Consider the following 24,129-nt stretch of genomic DNA (forward strand, 5'->3'; position numbering starts at 1 on the left):
TAACTTTCTTAACTAAGTTCACACAATAGCCTCAAAGTATACAAAATTAATAAAGGCATTCTAAAAGGGGTCAATGTTTATATAATAACTATTAGCACATAACGTTTCAGTTTTTATCTTCATGCTAAAAGTTATGTTTTTCTTCAAAATAGGCTTGTTTTTAAAAAGTCTCCAAACTCTACACATGTATAAACTTGTAAAAATCGGGAGAATAATTGCAAATCTTGTTTTACATGCTACTTTTCACGTTTTAGCTTGTTTTAAAAAACTCTCCAAACTCTACACATTCATAAAGTTGTAAGAATCAAGGAAATAATTACAAGCTTTATTTTACGTACTACTCCTCTTGTTTTTTATTAAATTTCTTAAAGTTTTTATAACTCTCCAAACTCTCCAACACGTTTTTTTTCTAATTTCTAAGCTCAATAATTGGATTGGCTTTCATTTAAAATCAACCGTGGCTGTTTTGTTGAAGTCGGTTTCTAATACCTCTTCTACAGCTCAAGCTCTAAGAAGTAGCACGATCATACTAAGAAATATTATAGTTAACCTAATAAGCATATATAAACACAACATAACCTATAACGTAGTTATATCTATGTAAATATATCACTGCATATCTACGCGTTGCTACCTCTTATCAGTCACTTTGCAAATTCCTCTGGAATTTATACATTTTATACAAATTTTATCATCACTCAATTACATGTTACACGTGTTTATTTACTGAAGTGCTCGCAGTTCACAACAATGACACATGCCAAATAATTATAGGTGCAATCGCAGGCGCTTAAATATTTCCATTCCCGAACGTACAATTTAATACCAGGCATGGCCGAGCCTATTGCGTCGAAATTATAAATTCCAATGTTATCTGGGGAATCAGTGATTGGGCGCAGACAAATGGAGAGTGTACAAAAGAGAAAAGAAAAATATAACTTACAAATACATACTCGTACAACAAAGAAATGCACAAGGAGACCAGATTTCAGGTGCGCAAATGTTTCAAGTGTAATTTTCCACTATGCAATTTTGCATACCCAGTGCAGTTTCGGTTGCGTTCGACTTTTTTCTTACATTCTTCAGAACGTGTAAAAAATGTTATATTATACGATTATTATTAAGCTAAAATATTTGATATAAATAATATCGCTCTTGAAAAACAAGCAGCGTTTACATTTGCTACTTCAGTGGGGGTTCAGCGAGGATATAAGGTATTGAGGAGGTTTTAGTTCTTGTGGTTTCACAATAAGCCTCCTAAAGGACGGATTGCGTTGTCAGACATCAACGCTACCTGCGTTCTTACCGACATATACTACTTTATATGATTGCATGGCATTCTATATAAACTCTACAAAGTCTACATAGCAAAATTATCAAGCATATAATCAACGCTTTTACGAACTTTGCTCAAGCAATGCAAGTCTCTAACGTCAAACCTGGAAAAATTTTTAATCGCTATAGCTCCTACGTATTTTTGTTGCTGCTACATTTCTTTTTATAAGTGAAAAATTCTCCACCTTTCAATTACATCATACCAAAAACCGAAAATAAACTCTCCAATGTATACTCTGTGAGTGTATCAAATATTTTAGTGAAACTAAATAGTGCCTTCGTGGGTTTAAAGCTACAACATTGCTGTTTTCAAGGCAAACTCTCCAAATAGCGTTTTGCTAACGATAGGCACAATAAAGCGTTTTCGGAAAGTCTTCGTCTAACTTCATAATTTTGATAGTCTCAAAACACACGTTGGGTTATGTAGGAACCCCCTATATTTGCTACATATTTTATTAATTTACAACAATTTCTGTTTAATTTGTTTTACGAGCACAATAACATGTGGAACGTGTCGAAAGTGTGGTGAAGTACCCACATTCCAAGTGCTAGCCTCGCCTCACCCGCACCGACCTGCCCAATCGTTTGGCATAGATAGCCACCAGACAGTTATGATTAAAAAGATACTTGTGTCGCAAGCACATTTTCCTCAACGTTCTTCCGTTATTGCTCAATTACTCGCACTTTCATAAATTGCACATATTTACTGTTACTGTTGTGCGTTCCTAATTTCATTTCGCCAAAATGAACGACCTTAACAAAAATGTCGAAAATTGATAAAATACCAACATGCTTAGTTAATTAGTGTATTCGAGGTTAGGCTAGATGACACTCACACACGGTCCTTACAATTGCGTTACTTGGGGGTTCATTGGCAGTTAGCTTTTAGCAATGGCAGCAATGAAGACATTAAGCGTGAATCGTATGACCTTAAAGCTTTTTAGCGCTTATGCTATCAACGCCTTACATGTAGGCAGAGCCGGATAGGCACCCAAATTAGTTAGAGACATAGTTGCTTATATTTTTGTAATAAATAATTGTGACATTGAAGAGCTAAAGTTTCGCCAAAGCTGTAGAGCTGCACAAATACCAGAGCTTTGGGCTTGCTTTTCAAGCAGCATACAATCAACCAACTTTAACCGCTTCGTTTGCCTGCCAATGTCAATGGAAAACCGTTTAATACCGCAAAGGTCAGTTACATATGCGGCTTTATTTGATTATGAATACAGGTAAACACCCTTACAGAGATAACACAGAAGAATAACGCCTTGTAGATAATGATTTAGTAACAATTTCACAATAATTAGAAATATTTTAAGCATTCCTCAGCTTTCTTTGTAAACACAGAAGTACAACTACTTTATACCAATTTATACCGGTTTAAAATTGAAGTGTTTTCCGAGAATTTCCACAATTGCTTTGTTTTGGATTTGCCGTTATCTGATTTAATTTAATATTATCTATTTTAGTTCTATCCATATTATCACGTCGCATATAATTAGCAAAGTGCAGCCGATTATTGTTTACTAAATATTTTTAGTAAGTAAATGCCTTAGTGCCGCGCTGAGTATGGCTTAACTCAGTAGGAGTGTTGCTTGAAATGGATTTACAAATGATTTAGCAAATTTTTATGAGGTTTCCTTTGTTTACATTCTCAAGGCTGCTAAATTTATATTATCTGTTATTTATTTTCAAAATTCCTTAACTTTTTTCAACGGAAATAACAATTTGCCTAATACTCGTATAAGCGCTGATTTAGTGGCGCTAAAAATAGCTTAACAACATGTTGGTAGCCACATTTAATACGTTGTGTAAATATCCCTTTGAAATTACAGCGGTATTAGAAGTTTTATGGATTTAAAAAAAATATTCGAAAATTGCGCAGATTTTGGAGATAAATCATTTTGCAATATACTTATCTTTAATCACAAGACTACTTTTTAGTTAAGTTCCACACCGCTTAGCCGATTTCAGAATCATTATACTACGTACTAAGTAGAGTAACCATATAAGTAACCTATGCCACTATCAAGGCTCTGTAGATTGAAACGGTTTACGAAATGCCTTATACCCTGACGATTCAGAGCATTTTTTAAGCGAATATCAGCACTTCACCAGTGACGTAGAACGAGCAACCACATTCCGACTCTTTTTCGTGACACAATATTAAACAATTTTGGAGCACATACTGATTTCTCAAAAAGGCGCAGGCGCCAGTCATTTCCAACTCCAAGAAAGCGAAACAATTTTGATAGCAAGAATGCATTATCGCTGATAATCGCTAACTTATCGGTATTTCACTTGTATCTGAAAACCAAGAAGTCCGCTGCCCACTTGAGCTGTCAAAACCTCTGACACATAAACGGAAGGCTTTTTGTGTGGCAATTTAGAAATGCCAATAATATTTGTTTTTGTTTTTATTAAATATTTGTGCCAAAGACATTGACTAATTATCGGAAGTCGAATAATAAAAAACGAACTGGTTTGTGCGGGTGTTTGCATTTATTTGCGCAGAGTGCGTAATTTTCCATGGCCACTAAGGCAGTTCAATGACTTGATAGGCTTACTTCAGATATAATATACGAATATTTTGATAATATTACTTATTTCTTAGAAATTTACGTACTTGTACACTTGTGCTTTCATACTTTCCGACATTTTTTGATTTTATAAAACAGTGACTCCAGCAGGAGCGCCACAAAACCCAAACCAAAGCCACAGCCCAACAGTAGCGCTGGCATAGCAATATATTCTAGACCTAACGGTCTGACACCTGCATTTTCCTTTCGCGCATAATCAACATAACCCAAACTTATGGTTTTCTGATTCGCTTCTTCCTTGAGCCGTTTATACAGCCCAACGGCGAACATTTCGAGAGAGTGTTTGTTGAAAAGCTCCTCTAGTGGCCAACCCTCTTTGAGCGCATGTCCTGCCAGTGCGACAAGTATCGGTTTCTCCAATATTTGCATGATTGGACGTCGCAAGAATTTCTGCTGGTAGGCAAATAGTTCCTGTGTTATCTCTGGATTCATATAAGCGTAGCGTGTATCGAAATTATTGCGATGAGTTAGAAACTCCTCATAGCTGACAATATGCAAGCGATCGGCCACAATCGCTGGTGCGCCATATTTTTTAAATACAAAATCCTGATACTCATGCGCCATTACGGTTATGTTGCTGCGCCGAAAGTCCTCCAGCGTCCTGATTTGCGGCTCATAAACACTCTTGCCGAGTATGCTCGATAGGTAGCCTAAATACAAATTGCTGAGCATGAAACCGCTAATGAAGAGTGTTAAAAATACAAGCGGTCGTAGGTGCCTCTGCATTGGACGCATACTAAATCCTAAATATAGAAAGCTAGCCCACACATCCAAGCCCAACCTACCGAAGTGCCATTCGCCGCATTGCAGTCGCGTCAAGAGTGCGGTGGCAAAAGTCGCCAAACAGATACTGGCACCGATTGCCTGCCAGACAGCCGCTTGGAAGGGCACTTGAAAGTAGTACAGCTTAGAGAGTGGTGGCGCGTAACGGACCACCAAATGACAGTTATATAATTGTAGTGGCGGGCTCACAATCACCTCTGGGCTGTAAACCGCCCAATCGCTGCAAGCATCCACGAGGCGTTTGCGCAAACGTTCACTGCAAACGTGATCTACATTAAAATCGCCAGAGTTTGGTGCTATCCAAGGCACAATCGTAGCATTGTAACGTTGCGCGAACGCCGCAAATATATGTGGCGCAGCACCATCGAACTGCCACGCTGCTGTTTCCGACTGTCGATAGACGAGCGTACGTGGTGGATCGTGCGCGTAAGAGATGCGTAAACGGTGACCTTTCAAATCACGCCAAGTAGTGTGGCGTTGACTCAAATATGTCTCCAAAGTAGTGTTATTCACACGCAGTTGCGGAAATGGTGCCAGCGTTAGTAGTTGAGCACGCATATCTACTACCAGTAAATTGTGGAAACCATGCTGCCAATAAAGTGTGAAAAGCGTCAACCAAATATCTGTCGCAGCTGTGAATTCCCGCGGCCAGTGGAAGAGCACATCGGTGTAGTGCAAACGCTTAAGAGTGGCGAAGACTACACTGTGCCAGCTTTGGTCCAACGTGGGGGTGTCCGCCAAGAAAATCACACTCAATATTTTTGTATCGAAAGTGTGTCTTATTTCGTAAGTTATATTTCTGGTAATGATGAGCTTTGGGGAAGTCAAACCCTTCATAATCGCAGCAAAATGCGGTGGTGCATTGAAGGCGTAGATAACGTTGGTTGTGGCAGCCGAACCCTGACTCAGACGATTCACTAAGTCCACAATGCCGGTGTGCTCGCAGTGACTGTGTAGAATTAGTAAGGCGTTGAAGAGTATCAATCGAAACATTCTTATTTTACAAAAATGTGTTTAACGTTGCCCGAAGAGCGCAGAATTTGCACTAAAAGCTTGAAAGCGCAGCGTTACTATTTATATTTTGCGCTTATAGATTTTAATTTGCAAGCTAACTTTGTTGTAATGCAATACTCGGAACTAATATTTAGCAAACTGTGTAATTAGTGAGTGCTTGCCATTAATAATAGGTCAGCTAGACTCAAAGGAGTCGTCTTTGGTGTAAATTGCACATTAAATGGGACTTACGTGAGCCTACACTTGACACTGTGGTAATTAAAAAATAATCGCTTTAGAATTTATATTTAGAAATTAATGATGGTTTTCTGAATTATCAAAACTGTAGAAACATACATATCGTCACCTGAAATGCAAATTAACGTATCATCAAAAAATTCGAAATTGAGTGTCTTATTGATTACGCTTCACTATTTCAAATTTCATACATAATATTACATAAGTTCAATATTATCAGGTTCTGCGGTCAGATATAAACCTGTTTCAACCAATATTAAAATATTGTTTCACTCATGTTCCATTTTATTTCGTGTTTCATTCATGCCACTGTAAATTTCCGAAAATGTTGTTACGTTATTTTGCATTTCAGGTGACGATATATAGAAATAAAAGTAAAAAAACTTAATTTTTTCTCACTAGCTTTCTCTCTATCTCACATTCTATTCGTATTGATATATTGGATAGTCGAAAAAGTATTTTCGTATTTCTAATCGACATTCAATTCTTTTTTTATATTTATAATGAGCTTTGATGAACCAAATATGTACCATTTTGGTCGACCAGCTTTCGTCGTTTTTCCGCTAGAGACATTATTCCATCAGTGTAAAACTTTTCTGGTTCCTCGGAGAAAAACTGCGGCAAGTAATTTTCACAGGCTTCTCTTGAAGCCAACTTTAATCCCTTAAGGGAGTTCTGCGTTGACCGAAACAAATGTTGGTCCGATGCTGCAAGGTCAGGGCAATATGGTGGATGCATAAAAACCTCCCAGCCAAGCTCTCCCAATTTTTTCCGAGTCATCAAAGATGTGTGTGGTCTAGCGTTGTCCTGATATAAAACGAAGCCCTTTCTGTTGATCAGTTCTGGCCATTTTTTTCGATTGCTTGCTTAAATATCATGAGTTGTTGACCGTAAAATTTAGAATCAATCGTTTGACCAGGCTGGAGCAGCTCATAATGGATGATTCCTTTTCAATCCCACCAAACACTTATCGAGTGTTTGTTTAATGATAAAAAGAAAATTTCAGGAGAAGGTTGGTTTGGCCACCATTTAAGTATTAGTCTCTGATTCCAATCAATGAAGAGTTGAGCTGTTTATTCCAAGAGACAGTAACCCACATCGTCGTCTTCCTCAGATTCATATCTTTCAAACAAAGCTTGAAGGGCGAAGGTGATTCTTGGAACAAGTGCTATCAGAACCAAACTCAAGAATAGAATCCCAATCAATGGGATATAAGATTTGCTTTGGTAGTCTTTTTTTACTTAAAATATTTTCTATATCGGCAAAAAAAACTGTTATTTTAAACATATTTAGATATGTGCTTGTATTTTTGCGTTAACTTATTTCCGAAACTTTTTAAATTTATAACACAGTAACTCCAGCAGTAGCGCTATAAAGCCCAAACTGTAGCCACAACTTAAAAGCAACGCCGGCATAACAATATATTCTAGAGCCAAAGGTTTGACACTCGAGTGCTCTTCTTTGGCATAATTAAAATAACCTAATTGGATTGTTTTCAAATTCTGATCTTCATTAAGTCGATTGTACAAGCCAATGGCGAACAATTCCAAAGAATGTTTGTTGAATAGGTCCTCTAGTGGCCAACCCTCTTTGATCGAATGTCCTCCCAGTGCGAGAAGTATCGGTTTCTCCAATTTTTGCATGATTGGGCGTCGCAAATATTTTTGCTGGTAGTCATATAGTAGCTGTGTTTTTTCTGGATTCATAAAAGCGTAGCGTGTGTCGAAATTATTGCGATGCATTAAAACTTGCTCTTGGCTGACAATATCCATGTGTTCTTCCAAAATCGCTGGCAAGCCAAATTGTTTTAAACTAGCATATTGGTACTCATACGTCATAACGATTATGTTGTTGCGCCGAAAGTCTTGCAGCGTCTTTATTTGTGGCTCATATACACCGTTGGCGAGTATGCTCGCCAGATAGGCAAGATACAAGTTGCTGAGCATGAAACCGCTAATGACCAGCGTTAGCAACATAAGCGATCGCAGGTTCGTTTGCATTGGACGCAGGTCAAAATCTAAATATAGAAAGCTAGCCCACACATCCAAACCCAACCGACCGATTTGCCACTCACCGCGCTGCAGTCGCGTCAAGAGCGCTGTGGCAAACGTCACCAAACAAATGCTGACACCGATAGCCTGCCAGGCAGCCGCTTGGAAGGGCACTTGAAAGTAGTACAGCTTGGAAAGTGGTCGCGCATAGCGTACTGCCAAATCGTACGTGTATAATTGTAGTGGCGTACTCGAAATGTTTTCTTTGCTGTACGCTGTCCAATCGGTGCATAAGTCCACCATTCCTTCCTGTAGCCGGTGCTTGCAAACACGAGCTATATTAAAATTACCAGGTCTTGCGATCCAGGTTTCGATCGTAGCATTGTAACGTTGGGCGAACGACGCAAATATATGTGGCGCGGCGCCATCGAACTGCCACTCCTCTGTTTCCGACTGTCGATAGATGAGCGTACGTGGTGGATCGTGCGCATAAGAGATGCGTAAACGGTGACCTTTCAAATCACGCCAAGTATTGTGGCGTTGACTCAGATATGTCTCCAAAGTAGTGTTAATCACACGCAGTTCTGGAAATGGCTCCAGAGTTAGTAGTTGAGCACGCATATCTACCACCAGTAAATTGTGGAAACCATGCTGCCAAAAAAGTGTGAAGAGTTTCAACCAAATACCTGTCACAGAAGTGAATTCTCGCGGCCAGTGGAAGAGCACATCGGTGTGGTGCAAACGCTTAAGAGTGCCGAATACTACACTGTGCCAGTTTTGATCCAACGTGGGGGTGTCCGCCAAGAAAATTACACACAATATTTCTTTATCGAAAGTGTGTCTTATTTCGTAAGTTATATTTCTGGTAATGATGAGCTTCGGGGAAGTCAAACTCTTCATAATGGCAGCAAAATGCGTTGCTGCGTTGAAGTCGTAGACAACGTTCGTTGTGGCGGCCAAACCCTGACTCAAATCATTCACTAAATCCACAATGTCAGCGTCCTTGGCATGACAGTGTAGAATTAGTAAGGCGTTGTAGAAAAACAATCGAAACATTTCTTTTTGTTTTGTTTTTGAGGATATGTGAGACCGCAAAGCGCTGAATGAGAACTAAATGGTTGGAGGCCAAGCGTTGCTTTTATATTTTGCGCCTGAGGATTTTAATTTGCCACTCCCTCGCGTTAAGCAAACTCATTAATTGATAGATAATCGCTAGTAATTATAAGTTTATTATACCCTGAGGAATTGCCTATGAATTAACTTTCACACTAAACGTGTCCTACATGAGCTTAAGTATTGTCAGTTATTTTAATTAAAATAATAATTGCCACTTTAAATAATAAATTATATTCGGAATATAATGAACACTTTACAATCACATTAGTAGGTCAATTGAAAAGTCCCCGGCGTGACACATAGATGGCGCTACTGGAATATATCCATATGATTTTTATGTTAGCCCTAACAGATGTCGGATCATTAGTTTTTGAATAATACATATCATTTTGAATGAAGTAACTTTTGTTCTTTGTGAAAAATTTATAAAAAATAATTTCGAATTGTTGAAGAGAATGCTTTTTGATGGCAAAAGATTCAGTTGATGCCAAAAACTTGGCTTGACAACGAGTTTCAGAACACTGCCACATAAAAATCAATCATTAAGTATTGGTATGCTAAGTTTAGACGTGGAACAATAATAAAACCGAGTTTTTACATCGATATGTAAGAATAGATGAACCGTGGCTCCATCATTTCACTCCGAAGTTCTTTCGGCAGTCATTCGAGTGGACTGCATACGATCAACCCGTTCCAAAGCATGGAAACACGAAACAGTCGTCTAGCAAGGTTATGGCGTCTGTATTTTGGAATGCGCATGGACAAAAATTTAACCAACTTCCTTGAAAAAAAAAGTATCATCAACAGCGGCTTTTATATAGCATTGCTGGACCATCACGGAATTGTCCAAAAGCGGCGCATTTAAAGAAAAAGAAAGCGTCGTTTCATCAAAATATTGTACCGTGTCAGAAGTCAATAAAAGCGATGACAGCAATCCATGAATTGGGCTTCGTATTGCTCTTTGAATTCACCGTATTCTACAGATCTTGTCCCCAGCGACTATTTCCTGTTCTCAGATCTCTAAAACGTCACCAAGCAAATGCTGACACCGATAGCCTGCAGCTTGGAAGATCACTTGAAAGTAGTACAGCTTGGAGAGTGCTGGAGCAGATCATAGTGGATAATTCCTTTTCAATCCCACCAAACACTTATCGAGTGTTTGTTTCATGATAAAAAAAAATTTCAAAAGAAGGTTGGTTTGGCCACCATTCACTAGTCTCTGATTTCAGTCAATGAAAAGTTGAGCTGTTTATTCGAAGAGACAGAAACCCCCATCGTCGTCTTCCTCAGGTTCACATCTTCCAAAAAAAGTTTGACGGGCGAAAGTGATTCTTAGAACAAGTGCTAATTGAACCAAACGAAAAAACAGAATCCCAATCTATATAAGATTTGCTTTACTTGCCTTTCTTTAAATAAAATATTTTATATTTCGACAATACATATAACTGTTATTTTATACAGATTTTTGTGTTAATTTATTTCCGAAACCTTTTAAACTTATAACACAGTAACTCCATCAGCAGCGCTATAAAGCCCAAACTGTAGCCACAACTTAAAAGCAACGCCGGCATAACAATATATTCTAGAGCCAAAGGTTTGACACCCGAGTGCTCTTCTTTTGCATAATTAAAATAACCTAATTGGATAGTTTTCAAATTCTGATCTTCATTAAGTCGATTGTACAAGCCAATGGCGAACAATTCCAAAGAATGTTTGTTGAATAGGTCCTCTAGTGGCCAACCCTCTTTGATCGAATGTCCTCCCAGTGCGAGAAGTATCGGTTTCTCCAATTTTTGCATGATTGGGCGTCGCAAATATTTTTGCTGGTAGTCATATAGTAGTTGGGTTTTCTCTGGATTCATGTAAGCGTAGCGTGTATCGAAATTATTGCGATGCATTAAAACTTGCTCTTGGCTGACAATGTCCATGCGTTCTTCCAAAATCGCTGGCAAGCCAAATTGTTTTAAACCAGCATATTGGTACTCATACGTCATAACGATTATGTTGTTGCGCCGAAAGTCTTGCAGCGTCTTTATTTGTGGCTCATATACACCGTTGGCGAGTATGCTCGCCAGATAGGCAAGATACAAGTTGCTGAGCATGAAACCGCTAATGACCAGCGTTAGCAACATAAGCGATCGCAGGTTCGTTTGCATTGGACGCAGGTCAAAATCTAAATATAGAAAGCTAGCCCACACATCCAAACCCAACCGACCGATTTGCCACTCACCGCGCTGCAGTCGCGTCAAGAGCGCTGTGGCAAACGTCACCAAACAAATGCTGACACCGATAGCCTGCCAGGCAGCCGCTTGGAAGGGCACTTGAAAGTAGTACAGCTTGGAAAGTGGTCGCGCATAGCGTACTGCCAAATCGTACGTGTATAATTGTAGTGGCGTACTCGAAATGTTTTCTTTGCTGTACGCTGTCCAATCGGTGCATAAGTCCACCATTCCTTCCTGTAGCCGGTGCTTGCAAACACGAGCTATATTATAATTACCAGGTCTTGCGATCCAGGGTTCGATTGTAGCATTGTAACGTTGCGCGAACGCCGCAAATATATGTGGCGCGGCGCCATGGAACTGCCACGCTTCTGTTTCTGAGTGTCGATGGATGAGCGTACGTGGTGGATCGTGCGCGTAAGAGATGCGTAAGCGGTGACCTTTCAAATCACGCCAAGTAGTGTGGCGTTGACTCAAATATGTCTCCAAAGTAGTATTAACCACACGCAGTTGCGGAAATGGTGCCAGCGTTAGTAGTTGAGCACGCAAATCGACCACCAGTAAATTGTAGAAGCCATGCTGCCAATAAAGTGTGAAGAGCCTCAACCAAATATTTGTCGCAGAACTGAATTCCCTTGGCCAGTGGAAGAGCACATCGGTATGGTGCAAACGCTTAAGAGTGCCGAATACTACACTGTGCCAGCTTTGATCCAACGTGGGGGTGTCCTCCAAGAAGATTACACTCAATATTTCTTTATCGAAAGTGTGTCTTATTTCGAAAGAAGCATTTTTTGTAATTATGATTTTCGGCAAAGTCAAACTCTTCGCAATTACAGTCAAATGCGTTGCTGCGTTGAAGTCGTAGACAACGTTCGTTGTGGCGGCCACACCCTGACTCAAATCATTCACTAAATCCACAATGTCAGCGTCCTTGGCATGACAGTGTAGAATTAGTAAGGTGTTGAAGAGAATCAATCGAAACATTTCTTTTTGTTTTGTTTTATGAGAAAATATGAGATCACAAAGCGCAAAATGCGAACTAAATGGTTGGAGGCCAAGCGTTGCTTTTATATTTTGCGCCTGAGGATTTTAATTTACCATTCTTTCGCGTTAAGCAAACTCATTAAGTGATGAATAATCGGTAGTAATTGCCTATGAATTAACTTTTACACTAAACGTGTCCTACATGAGCTTAAGTATTGTCAGTTATTTTAATTAAAATAATAATTGCCACTTTAAAAAATAAATCATATTCGGAATATAATGAACACTTTACAATCACATTAGTAGGTCAATTGAAAAGTCACCGGCGTGACACATAGATAGCGCTACTAGAATATATCCATATGATTTCGCATCATCCTTATTATCTAGGTCTGATCCCCAGCGATTATATCCTGTTTTCAGATCTGAAAATAGTGCTCGATAGGAAGAAATTTTCGGCGAGTCAAGGGGTGTTCGCCGATATTGAAGCCTATTTCGAAGCAAAGGACAAAGCGTACTACATAAATGGTATCGAAAAGTTGGGTCGCTATAATCAGTGCATCACATTTGAAGGAATCCAAAAAAAAAACGAATTCTGGTAGGCCGGGGACTTTTCAATTGACCTGCTAGTATTACAGTAGTCCACATACTCACAATTGGTTTCGATCACTACTTCCGATTCCGTGGCTAAAACCGCTGTACCGCCGATCTTAAGCTTTGTCTGCTTGAATGCATTGTCGTTTGCTTTTTTTTATTTTTGTCGTTTTCTACATACTTTTTACTCATTTTCAAACTTGTTTATAATGTTGCAATCAAAAACAAATAGAAATAAAAACCCGTGTTCGGCTGAAACGCGAAGTTCAAGTACATGCAAGTACACATGAAATTAATTAAATATTAAACATCGACAATTTAAAAACAAATATTTAACAAGCTTTGACACATAAAAGCTGAAAAACGAAGTAACCACATAAACCATTTTGCTGGAACTGGCAGCCTGACTTGTTTTGAGAAATTGAAGAAAAGCAATTGTAATATATGATAACAAGGATTTTGTATAGTGCAAAAGGAGGGATCCACTAACAGAATATAAAAACAGTTTTTAAACCTAACTGAACCTTAACTTGTATCTCAAAACATGAAAAAAATCTTTAAATAGTTTTATATTAAATAATATTTTTATTTTCATATTTTTATATTTTAATATTTTTTTATATATATTTTATATTTTTATATTTTGGGTCTTTTTTTTGTCATTATCAACCATCTAATGACTTGTTACCTCACAAGTTACGCTCGTGCCCGTTGGGTTACTCCGCGCATTGAGTGATAGACAGTTTTAGCCCGCTGTTGGAATTTCAAAAATGTCAACAATTTGCCCATAAACAATCACGGATGTGTAAATAAACTTTTTATTTCATAATTTTTGCTCGTTTGTGTGTATTTTCGTATGTGCTAGTGGCGGTATAGTGAAGAAGGTAAAGGCAAACAGCTTATATGTAAACAAATAATTCCGGCATAATAATTTAATTAGCGAGCAAATGGGTTTTTACTATTATTTACAAAATTATAATTTCAGAATGAAAAAACACTTAAAACACAAAATTTATTAAATTAAATAAAAAAATAATAAACTAATAATTAAATCGATGGATAGGATTTTTGGGTCTGACTAAATTTTAGTTTTTTTTACACGAAAAAAACCCATTTGTGGATGTTTCATTGTGGAGGCTGAATTTGCCGACGTCTTTCGTCAGATCGTGGGCACAAATCGGCGGCATGTTAAAGAACTTCGATTTGGTCCGGATTATAGCTAGGCGTTCATTCACGGGGGTGAATGCCAGCACTCGGCGACGGAGCCTCTCTCCCACCACAAATCCCACATCGAATTTTCGCTCCTTTATATAGCCACTGTGGGAAATGCCTCAAGGATCTACTCGTCTCAGTACTTGTCCCGTCCATCGGACTTCTTGGGCGGTACTGACATCAGCCTTTACTCTTAGGAGGACATCAATCAGATGGGCACCTTTCCATTTAAGACACCGGACATTTAAAGTACCATTAAATCATAATCCTTATTTGGTTTGCCATTGTCGTCATTAAAAGGGGGTCTCTCACACGAGGCTGTTTTCTTCAGTTCATTGGGGGTATTTTTTACGTGCGGCTCCCAAACTCAGCGCACAACCCTGAGGATGGATGTTTCACCTTTTCCCCTTCGCTCGCCATCAACCAGATGTTTTTTGGATACCCAGAGGATATTTGGTGCAAGACCGGAAATCGGGAGCTACTTGAGCCATATGTAAAAAAATCATTTATTGCTATACCCAAGTGAGTGCCGCTCAGAGAACTTTCCTCATTCATGTAAACTTCTAAACGTGACTTCATATCTGCTCCAATTAAATGAATATAATTTAAAGTTTTTCGGAATATTTTTTGTTTATTAGCCGCATTGTTTAATTTTTTAAAATTATTTTACGATACATTCTTATATAATACATAAATAAATTTAAGAAAAAATGCATGAGTAACATCATGAAACAACTTTAATATTAACTTCTCGAGCTACTTAAGTCTATACTTCGTTCTATTGTTCTATAAATTTCACTCACCATCAGGAGGTAAATAATCTTGGCATAGACCGTAAGCTGTGGTAACCTGCAAAAATAAAATATATAATTTATATATTAATAAATATATATATAATAATTTATATGCTAATAAAAACAATAACTCCTCTACGACCATAATAAAATTGGTTATCTACAATAAAATATAGTAATTCTTGCTCTTCATCTTGTGGCATTAGAGTCTTATCAGCTTAGCGCCAACTCCATCATAAACCCATATAACGAAATCAGAAATAGAAATTATTTTGCAAATATTTCCATAACAAAAACACAAAATCACGCCTTAAATAATTTCGAAAGACAGACAGGCAGTTCCAAGAAGCCAATATAAAAGTTATTACGGTACTTTTTGTAGAGAAAGTGCAATTTAATTATATGCCACATTGTTTAACAGACACGATGCTGATATTGTAGACAAATAACAAATATTCTTTATATAAATATATACACTTATTGTTTGTATTAGAGTGGGTCAAAAAGCATGAAAGTTTTTTTTTTGCTTCATACGCTGGAATATAGGTTATTAGATGCCTCATAGAAACTGTTTTCAAGTATGTGCTCTTTATTTTAATGGGAAGCTCATCTACAATTTTTGTAGAGCACCAAATATCCTATAAAACTTTTACAAGAGGGAAAATAATTTTTGAAAAAAAAAAAACGAAATTCATAGTAGATTGGAAGTTACTGGAAACGAAAATTAAAGTAACATGAAGTAAGGAAAAAATAAGTTTTAGACGATCTGTGGAAATCACTGGCTCGAAACCGGTTTTAGATCCAAAGTATCTAAAGCAAAGTTGTTCAGCATGATCTGAGGAACATTTTCTGAAAATTTTACCGCAATTTTTCGGTTCTTTTGACTCCCTAAAAATCGACCCGCTCAAATGTATGTATTTAGACAGACAACTAGAGATAAGCGAATTCATAGAATTTCACTTGAATGACAAGCCTTTTGTCAGCGCTGATTTATTTTGGCTTTAAATCAAACAGGAAGTTCAATGTGTTTAACAACATGTCGTATAAGAAAATAACGGTATTTTATACCCATATTATATAGATATGTCTGTTCGAGCTTCATTCACTTCCAGTTTTTGCTGATAATGCGGGGCTTTTTGCTGCCAACATCAGCTGAGGGTGTTGCTCCCACTGTAAACCAGCACAATATTATATACAAAATTTCTGTATCATTGCTAATTTTGTATATGATTGAAAAAAGTGTTTTACAAAGAACTTTTTAAACAATAAAACAAATTTTAGTAAAATACTTCGCTTCAACGTGCAATTCAGTGAATATCAACGCGCCTGCATGCCACAAATAAGTATCTATCACTTAATTAATAAATCCAAATACCGCAGGAAAGAGGAAAAAGTCGTTCTCTTGCACGAAAGTTGTCATTAACAAACGACACGAAATCATTTCCGTAACATAGATTTACGGATTTGTGATATTTGGTGAAGATAAATCTTTGGCAAGCGCAGCAGTGCCGTCACACACACACATATGCATAACTTATGCGTGTGTATTTACAAATGTGTGTGTGTGTAGTCAGGTATTTATGCGGCAGCGAGTCGCTGCTGTAGCCGGTCCACCACCCGCAGTGCGCTACACAATTGTCTGTCGCCGTGTGGCTGTGCGCTCGATTTCCTTCTAATTTATTGCTGAAGATGCATTGATTTACACATTTTCATTTCCGCGCTTAAAAATGTGAAATTTATGTTTGAATATCTTTAGAATGGCTTATTCGAAAATATTTCGGTGTGTGTGCACGGAAGAGAGTCTCGGCGTTGCTTTTTCATTTTGAATGCATAATTTTCTTGGCAAGCAAGAATAGTTGGGTGAAAAGACAATTCTAAGATTTATTTTTGACTGGTTATTGAATATAGAAACCAAAGTTCGAACTTCTGTGCACCATTTTTCATTTTCACAGCGAATAATTTCCAAACGAAACTGCTGAATAAAGCTCTCTTAGGCGACAATATCGCTACATATTCAAGGAATGAGTTTTGGAAAGCTGAACTTTGCTTGTTAGAATCTCAAGTTTTGTGAAATTCTGTGCTCTGAAATCTGTCATATCATTCGAGATAATACAAAATTTTTTGGCAATATTTCTTTTTTTTTTATTCAGCATAGTTCCCTTGAAGGGTGACCCACTTCTTATAGCGATCCTCCAATCTTCTGATACCATTTTTGATGTACGAATTGTCTTTTGCTTCAGAATAGGTCTCAGTTCGGGCGACCACCTTTTCATTCGACAAAAATTTCCCCACAGCGAGTATTTTTTTGAGATCTGAGAACAAGATATAATCGCTCGGATGCCGATCTGGAGGAAAAGGTGGAAGCGGAAGCGATTTGAAGCCCAATTCATTAATTTTTGCCGTCGTTTTCATAGACTTATTCCGCGCTTTGGATCGGCTCCATTGAATGCAGTCCACTCAGATAACTGTCGATTGGACTTCGGAGACATATCGTATATTTCTTTAGTAGCGAACTTTATTGAGCGTCCACTGCGCTCACCGCCTTCTGTGCTCGTCTAATCTTAGCATATCAATCTCTTATGCTTAATTTTTCTGGGATAATGTCCAGAAACTCGTCAACAAGCCAAGTTTTTGCTTCAACCGTACTTTTCCTTTTAAAAAAACAATATTTTGTCAACCTGCAGAACTATTTTTTTATCGATTTTTTTATAATAACAAAAGCTGCTTCACTCAAAATGTTATAATTCACAAACTAATGATCGGACAGCTGTCCAATTCATACTTGTCTTTTTTATATCCCCCATGTTCTTTTCTAACCATCTCATAACTAATTCAATTATTTCAAACCAATTGAAAACACTTTGCTTCATGCAACCTTTTCCAACCATTAAACCCCTAAAATGCTGCTTTAATACGCGCCACTTATACTGAGTTGTTTCTGCATGCATACACCTCTGTCTAACAGTCTACTGTCTTCTATTCCCATCTGTATAATTACATTGCTCCACTGCTTTTCCTCCTTATCTCTCTCCATTTTACTACCATAAATTTTAGTAGGTCAAATTCGATTTCTGTGCACAACCCGTAAATTAATTACTACTTGAGTAGCCGCGTCTAATTCTCCGCTGACAAACTTAACAAGCGTGATGAAAATATATTAATTTCGTGCTTCGTGTTGGCTTGAGTCAGCTCTGCACTTTTTGTTTCAGTTCTTTTCCCAACAAGCTCAAACTTTCACTTTCCTGCCACCCCTTTAGTAGTACTTTGACTCTGGTATTACAGTCGCGTTTAATAATTAATTACCGCCTTAGTTTGCCGCTGACAGTATGCTTAAAATATTATGCTTCCAACCAAAGTAGTTCGTTATCTACGAAACCGAATGGAAGGATACTAATTACTTGCATTAATTTTAGTACTAGCTGAGGAAAGTTTCCTTGAATTTTTTCCTGTTGTTTTCAATGATGTTTGTAACATATAGCAAACCGTAAATTTGTAACGGTTTTAAAGTAGGGGGAAGGCTGCAATTTGTACGTTCTTTTGACAGTAATTTTCTACTTTTTCTTCCCTTTTTTAAAACCCTCAATGTAGCCAGTATTCATTGCATCTTTTTTGAAATATCAGTAAAGTTAAAAACATGTTGCCTACGCTCAGGCTTATATAATATTAGCGGCGACACAAAATCTTCATAAAAATATGCAGATAATAAATCTATTTTAGGAGTATCTTAGCATAGTAAGAAGAAGGTAACTTAACACCATAGACTTAAATATTTAATTGTCCCCGAGGGCAGCAATACCTTTTCGAAGTTACACACATAGCTTATTTTTAACCTTAATATCAAACACCTCGCACGTCCATCGGGTATGTTGCGCAATAAAGTCCCCCAAATATCTGTTACAAGGGTTCGTAATGTTGCAACAAATTATCACAACTGCAACCTACTGCCTAGCATCCTTCCTTAACAACTGTTTACAGCCATTTGATGAGCTCATATGAAATTCTCAAGTGAACACAATCGTAAATACGAAATAGCAGCCTCACGTTGAGCAGCAAGTGGACAAGTGGAACACTGCAACACTGACTTCCTTTTACTTTAATGTACTTACTCGCTTGTCATGGCATCGCATAGCTGGTTACATAAGTACGTATGCTTTTATCTGCAAACTTCTCTTGCAGACACTTAGTCATGCAGTTCGTACGAGTTCAAGTACTAAGTGAGTGTTGAAAGCAACGTTGGCGCTGCCAAACAGCAAAATGCAGAAATGTAGGTTAAAGTCATTTGGGCAGTCGACCATTTGCCCGACCGTCATTCGTTGCAACCGCTGCAACCGTTGCTGACCGTTATTGGCTTGCTGTGCATCATTTGTCATTTACCCGAAAGGTGGCAACGTCAATGTTCTTATATTCATATATAAATGTCGGTATGTTCGTTTGGGTATCACGCGCCACATGGCTAATGAGTTTGACACTTTATGCCATCCACAAAGTATTAGCAATGAGTATTGATGGGAAAAATTTTTACAAACAGCTTGGTGACATTGGCTCCAATGAATGATGAAGTCATTAAAAAAACATAAAATTGTTGTTGTATCGTAATTGCCTGTACATTTAGTTGTTTATTTTGAGTTGACCGTAGGCAAACTTTATTAATGATTATGTGTGTTTGTTGCATGGTTTGTTGCAATAGCCTACAGCCTAAAATGATAACAACTGTTTGTTTTAAATAATTTTATTTCTTCAAAAAGCTAAACTTAGAAATGCATGGAAAAGCTTTTCATTGCGACATAGAGCTTTTTGTACATTTATTTATTTCTTTTGTAGAAGTTTAAGTTTCAGCACACAACGAACTGTAAGTCCTCTATGTTGGACTACAATTCTTTATTGAACTAGGAATTGACAATCTTCAGACAAAAAAGTGCGTATGAAAGCTCTAGAGCTTCAATAAAATTGAAAGCTCTCACAAAATATGTTGAGAAAAATTACTATACAAATTATTATGCAGTATGATATAGTCTTTTATACTTTAGCCAACATTTTTACCTTCTAACCTTCCCTCAAAAAGCTCAAATATTTCTCCATACTGCTGCATTAACTTTTAAGACCTGGAAGACACTGCAATAGCCAGAAAGTCTGAATCTGGAGTTGATAGAGATCTCCTGGCAGAAACTCTCCCATCAATCTTTCCCCCAAGCTTTGATTCATCTATAACGAACCTTACAGCTTCTCTCCTCTAACGGCCTCTACCCACCCACAACTCCTTCGCTGATATACAGGTAGAGGAGTCCCCTGAGTTCAGTCAAAGAGAGTAAGAATCTCCGAGGATTCAGACATATGTTCCGTTAAGAAACCCAGACTCTCTTCCGACGCTGTCTACGGGCACTATGTGCAAGATGGCATCAAGTGGTTGAAGTGAACCTTAGTACACCACACATGCTGACAGCGCCGCCCTTTATACGCTCTCAAGTTTCTTTGCAAATATGGTTTTCTCCAGAGCCGTCCTCCGCATAAATACTCCGTAGAACATAGTTGGCTTGACTATAGTGTCGTAGAGCCAAACTACCACTTTCGGTGAAAGACCAAGTCTTGGCAGACCTGACACCCATTAATTTTTTTGTTCCTAAAACTGAAGGGGTCTATGTAAGGGATACAAACTGCATCGAACGTGGGGCCAAACAAGATCGCAAAATTACCTTTTTAAGTGCTTTGAGGATTTGAAAAAACGCTGGCGGTGATCACTTTGACCTTAAGAACTTATCGATTATAAGATCGCCTCCGGCTTTTCTCCTTTCGCTTATTCCACATGCTTCTTCCGGCCACTTGCTCAAGGAAATGTGTTCTATCTAAATTGGCATAAAGTTTAAGATAAAATTGTTATGATTTTATCTGTGAAATTCTTCAAATGCAGTCAACGTGCAACCAAGAGTCGCCCCGACAAGCAGCAAAGCAATGCCACAACTCGTGGTAATGCTATGAAATTGAAAAAGCAAACTGGAATGACGGCGGTGTTAGAAAAACATTTAGCGGCTGCATGTTGCAAGCGGCAACAACCGGTGTGCTGGCGATGGTGGCAGCGTTGTGTGGCAGCAACACATTCTGCGAATGCGCGAATTGAGTTACTCACATTTACATGCAAATACAACAGACACACACACACGCATTTGCATATTAGGTTTATCGTGTCTACCAACACCGAATGCCGCTAAACAACAACAAGAAAACTCGCTGCTGTGCTGTCATGCGTGTGCAAACAATTCGACGAACTTGACGCAACCACCAAGTGGTAAAAGTTGCGCTTGTTGTTGTCGCTGTTGTTGTTGCTTAAACGTTGTTCCGCATGTTGTCGTACATGCTGATTATGAAATTAGAAATTGTTTGTTTGATTATATGCCAGCCAATGAATAGGCTAAAACGTCAACGGCATGTTAGACGGTCAAATAGTTGGTAATTAATACAAACACACAGTCATACATACATATGTAGGTGCATTAGTACCGGGTAAGCAGTTACACATGTCTACATAGCGTGCATTTGTGCGGGAAAACGGCTAGAGTTGCCAGTCTGTAGTTATGTAGTTATTGTATGCTCTGTGTGTTGGCTAAGCCGTTGTTATTTTATTGTAAGTCTTGTTGTTGCTTGTTGAAAACACTCAGTCAGCGGTAGACCACTTTTGTGGTTGTGATTTTTTAATTGAAAACCGCGCATGCGTACAAGCCAATGAAAGCGCAAACACTCACACACACACACACGGTCATACTTATCGCCGTGCTGCGCTTTGTGTTTGAGAAGCGCGCTTGCAACTCGCTCTGTTGTTGCTATTTGTACTGTCACTGCCACTGCTTACTTTTATCATTTAGAACCTTGACTGACAGCAATGGCACCTCATTTGAAAGGACAGCCAGCTAAATGGTTGTATGCTTAAGTATTATGGACTTCGGCCCCCGTTAGGCATGCGAGCGCCCGTTTGTAGCGCTGAGTTTATGCGAAAGTCGCGAAAATAGCCGCTGAGCAGCTGTTGAGTAGTTGTCTGCAAAGACACCGACGATCTGTCACTTTTTCTACGCCTCTCTTGCTTTTAACTCACTGGTAGGTTGTTTACTCATTTTCGCGCTTCCGTGTTTTTGTTTTTACAAAATTTGAGTTCTGTAAATTTTGCCACTAGAGTTAGCGTGAAGGAATTCGCTGCAAACAACAAAGAAGGAACACTTTTCACAGCAAACAACAAAAGTTTTCGAATTTAGAGAGAGACATCTAACTATTGTTGTTGTAGCAGCTTGAGTGTTACTCATATGGTTCAAGGAAACTTTGGGATATGAAGAGTCCTTGACTATACAAAAATTCAGAACCGTTTTCTAAGTAGATATATTAACTGTACCCATCTATGAATATTACTCTTTTAAATGGCTCGGTGGTATAAGTCGAGTTTAAATCAAGGTACTTTTAGCTAAAAGTTAAAAGTTGTTAAAAGTCTCCAAACACTCCACTAAATTCTAATCTAATTTTGTTTGTTTTTCGAAGCTCAAACTAATAGTTTTCAAAAATTATCCAAAGTCTCCAAACTCTACACTTCAAAAGTTTTGAATATGCCGAATATATTGGTTTTTTTATAATCTATTAGTTTTCAGAAAGTCTCCACTAATCGAAAACTTAGAAAAAATAATAGTTTTCATCTTAAAATTCTTGCAAACTATCGACCATCTAGAGAATATGTTGAATTTTAGAAGATACCATTCTTCACTTTTTCTAATAATAATATTTTCTCTCTTTTTCAGATTTTACGTAATAAATCTAGATCGAATCTATGGTAAGCTGATTTTAAATCATAGTAAAATATTATGTAATCTTAAGTGTATTACATAAAATTTAACGTGTATTAAGATTTCCCACCATCTACATAAAGAATATACTTTTTTATACAAGTATCCAAGCTCTTAACTAACCAAACATTTTTAACAAATCGGATGCTTTTGCTATTAGAATAGTTTTCTTTTATAACATTTGTTTTCAAAAAGTCTCCAAAGTCTCCACTAATCGAAAACTTAGAAAAAATTAATAATTTTTCTTCTTAAAGTTCTTGCAAGCTTTTCACGCTTTCAAGTATCCGTTTTCAAAAAGTCTCCAATGTTTCCATTAATCGAAAACTTAGAATATAATCGATTATTTACTTCTAAAAATACTAGCAAAACTTTCGCGTTTTAAGTATTAGTTTTCAAAAAGTCTCCCAAGTCTACACTAATCGAAAAAATAAAAAATGTTTCGCTTCAAATTCTTAAAAATTTTGCGCACCTTTAAGCATCGCAACATTTTTTGTTCTACCTTTACTTAAGCACTCTATTTCTTTTTATATTTATTTTTATTTTTCCTTTCCTCACTTATTTATTTTGCTTTATACTTCAGCTTCTCGGCACGCCAACATAATATGGTGTTAATTGTGAAGCATTCGTTAGGCTTCATCCGTCACAAATGCGCATTCATTTACACTTACTAACTTACATGCATACTTAGATACATACTTTCTGCTAAGTAGCGACACATAGTACATACATATATATGCCTTTAAGTCTTCTGTTCTCTGGCAAGTAGCTTTGAGCAAATGAAGGTGTTGCTTGCTCATTGACTTGCGCGTCGCGGCCGGACAATCGATGGAAATCATCTGCCTCACACTTTTGCGCAAATCGCATGCCACTACTGCCTTCCTGCTGAGGCTGTGGCATGTCGGACGCTGTCGTTATTGCGGTTTGCAAATACATAATGCCTTTGCTCTTTTTCTACTACTTTTTATGCTGGCAAAGAGTAAGTTAAGTTGTTGCAAGTAGCTTGTTGTGCTACTAAATGCATTGCATCAGGAAGCGGTGTGGAAAGTTGCAAGAATGTGTACTTTCATTCTAAACAGACTTTGTGTGAAAATTTGTGAGTTCTAGTTTTGGTTTCGAGTGAACTTTTTGTGCTCAAAAAGCGGCAACTTTAAGAACAACCTATTCTGTTTTCCAAAAAAATGCAAAAAGCTTATTATGCTTTCAAGGCCCACGACGTCGATTTGATTGACATCCATACAAGATTATTCGATTTGAAGTTGCCTACTTCGGTAAGCCAACCACAACTAGGCACCGCGCATTCAAATTAGTGAGATTCATTAAGCGTTGCCAACTTAACTATTAATATTTATACATTTTTATTTTAATTTTTTTTTTTTATTATTTTTTTTATATTTTTGCAGTATATATCTTTTAAGATCCTGAGTAATTTATATATT

General features: G+C 37.7%; 2 protein-coding genes across 8 annotated transcripts in view; both read right to left on the reverse strand.

The window, feature by feature from the left end:
- The window catches only part of LOC105230165 (pneumococcal serine-rich repeat protein), a 166,477-nt gene that overhangs the window by 113,373 nt on the left and 28,975 nt on the right, over positions 1-24,129 (reverse strand). For all 5 annotated transcript variants that reach the window (XM_049450782.1, XM_049450781.1, XM_049450780.1 and 2 more), the window contains exon 3: positions 14,889-14,934. In XM_049450782.1, coding sequence (XP_049306739.1) covers positions 14,889-14,934 — 46 coding nt within the window. The remainder of the gene's footprint in view (positions 1-14,888; positions 14,935-24,129) is intronic.
- Positions 569-12,339, reverse strand: LOC125777016 (uncharacterized). 3 transcript variants are annotated; one of them, XM_049450787.1, is made up of 2 exons: positions 11,736-12,339; positions 569-5,167 (listed from the first exon to the last, which is right to left on the reverse strand). In XM_049450787.1, the coding sequence occupies exons 1-2, from the start codon at positions 12,277-12,279 to the stop codon at positions 3,978-3,980; spliced, it is 1,734 nt and encodes a 577-aa protein (XP_049306744.1). In that variant the 5' UTR covers positions 12,280-12,339; the 3' UTR covers positions 569-3,977. The 3 variants fall into 3 exon arrangements, with proteins under 3 accessions (XP_049306744.1, XP_049306743.1, XP_049306742.1); XM_049450786.1 differs by lacking the exon at positions 11,736-12,339 and adding an exon at positions 8,473-10,535; XM_049450785.1 differs by lacking the exon at positions 11,736-12,339 and having other exon boundaries at positions 569-5,795.

This window comes from Bactrocera dorsalis, chromosome 3, assembly GCF_023373825.1.
Source record: "Bactrocera dorsalis isolate Fly_Bdor chromosome 3, ASM2337382v1, whole genome shotgun sequence".
Classification (NCBI taxonomy): Eukaryota; Metazoa; Arthropoda; class Insecta; order Diptera; family Tephritidae; genus Bactrocera; species Bactrocera dorsalis.

Coding starts and splice junctions, on each gene's coding strand:
- LOC125777016 (XM_049450787.1), bottom strand. CDS start 12,279: ATGTTTCGATTGATTCTCTTCAACACCTTACTAATTCTACACTGTCAT. Junction 5,168..11,735: donor TACTTGGCGTGATTTGAAAG/GTCACCGCTTAC, acceptor GTGATTTGAAAG/GTCACCGTTTACGCATCTCT.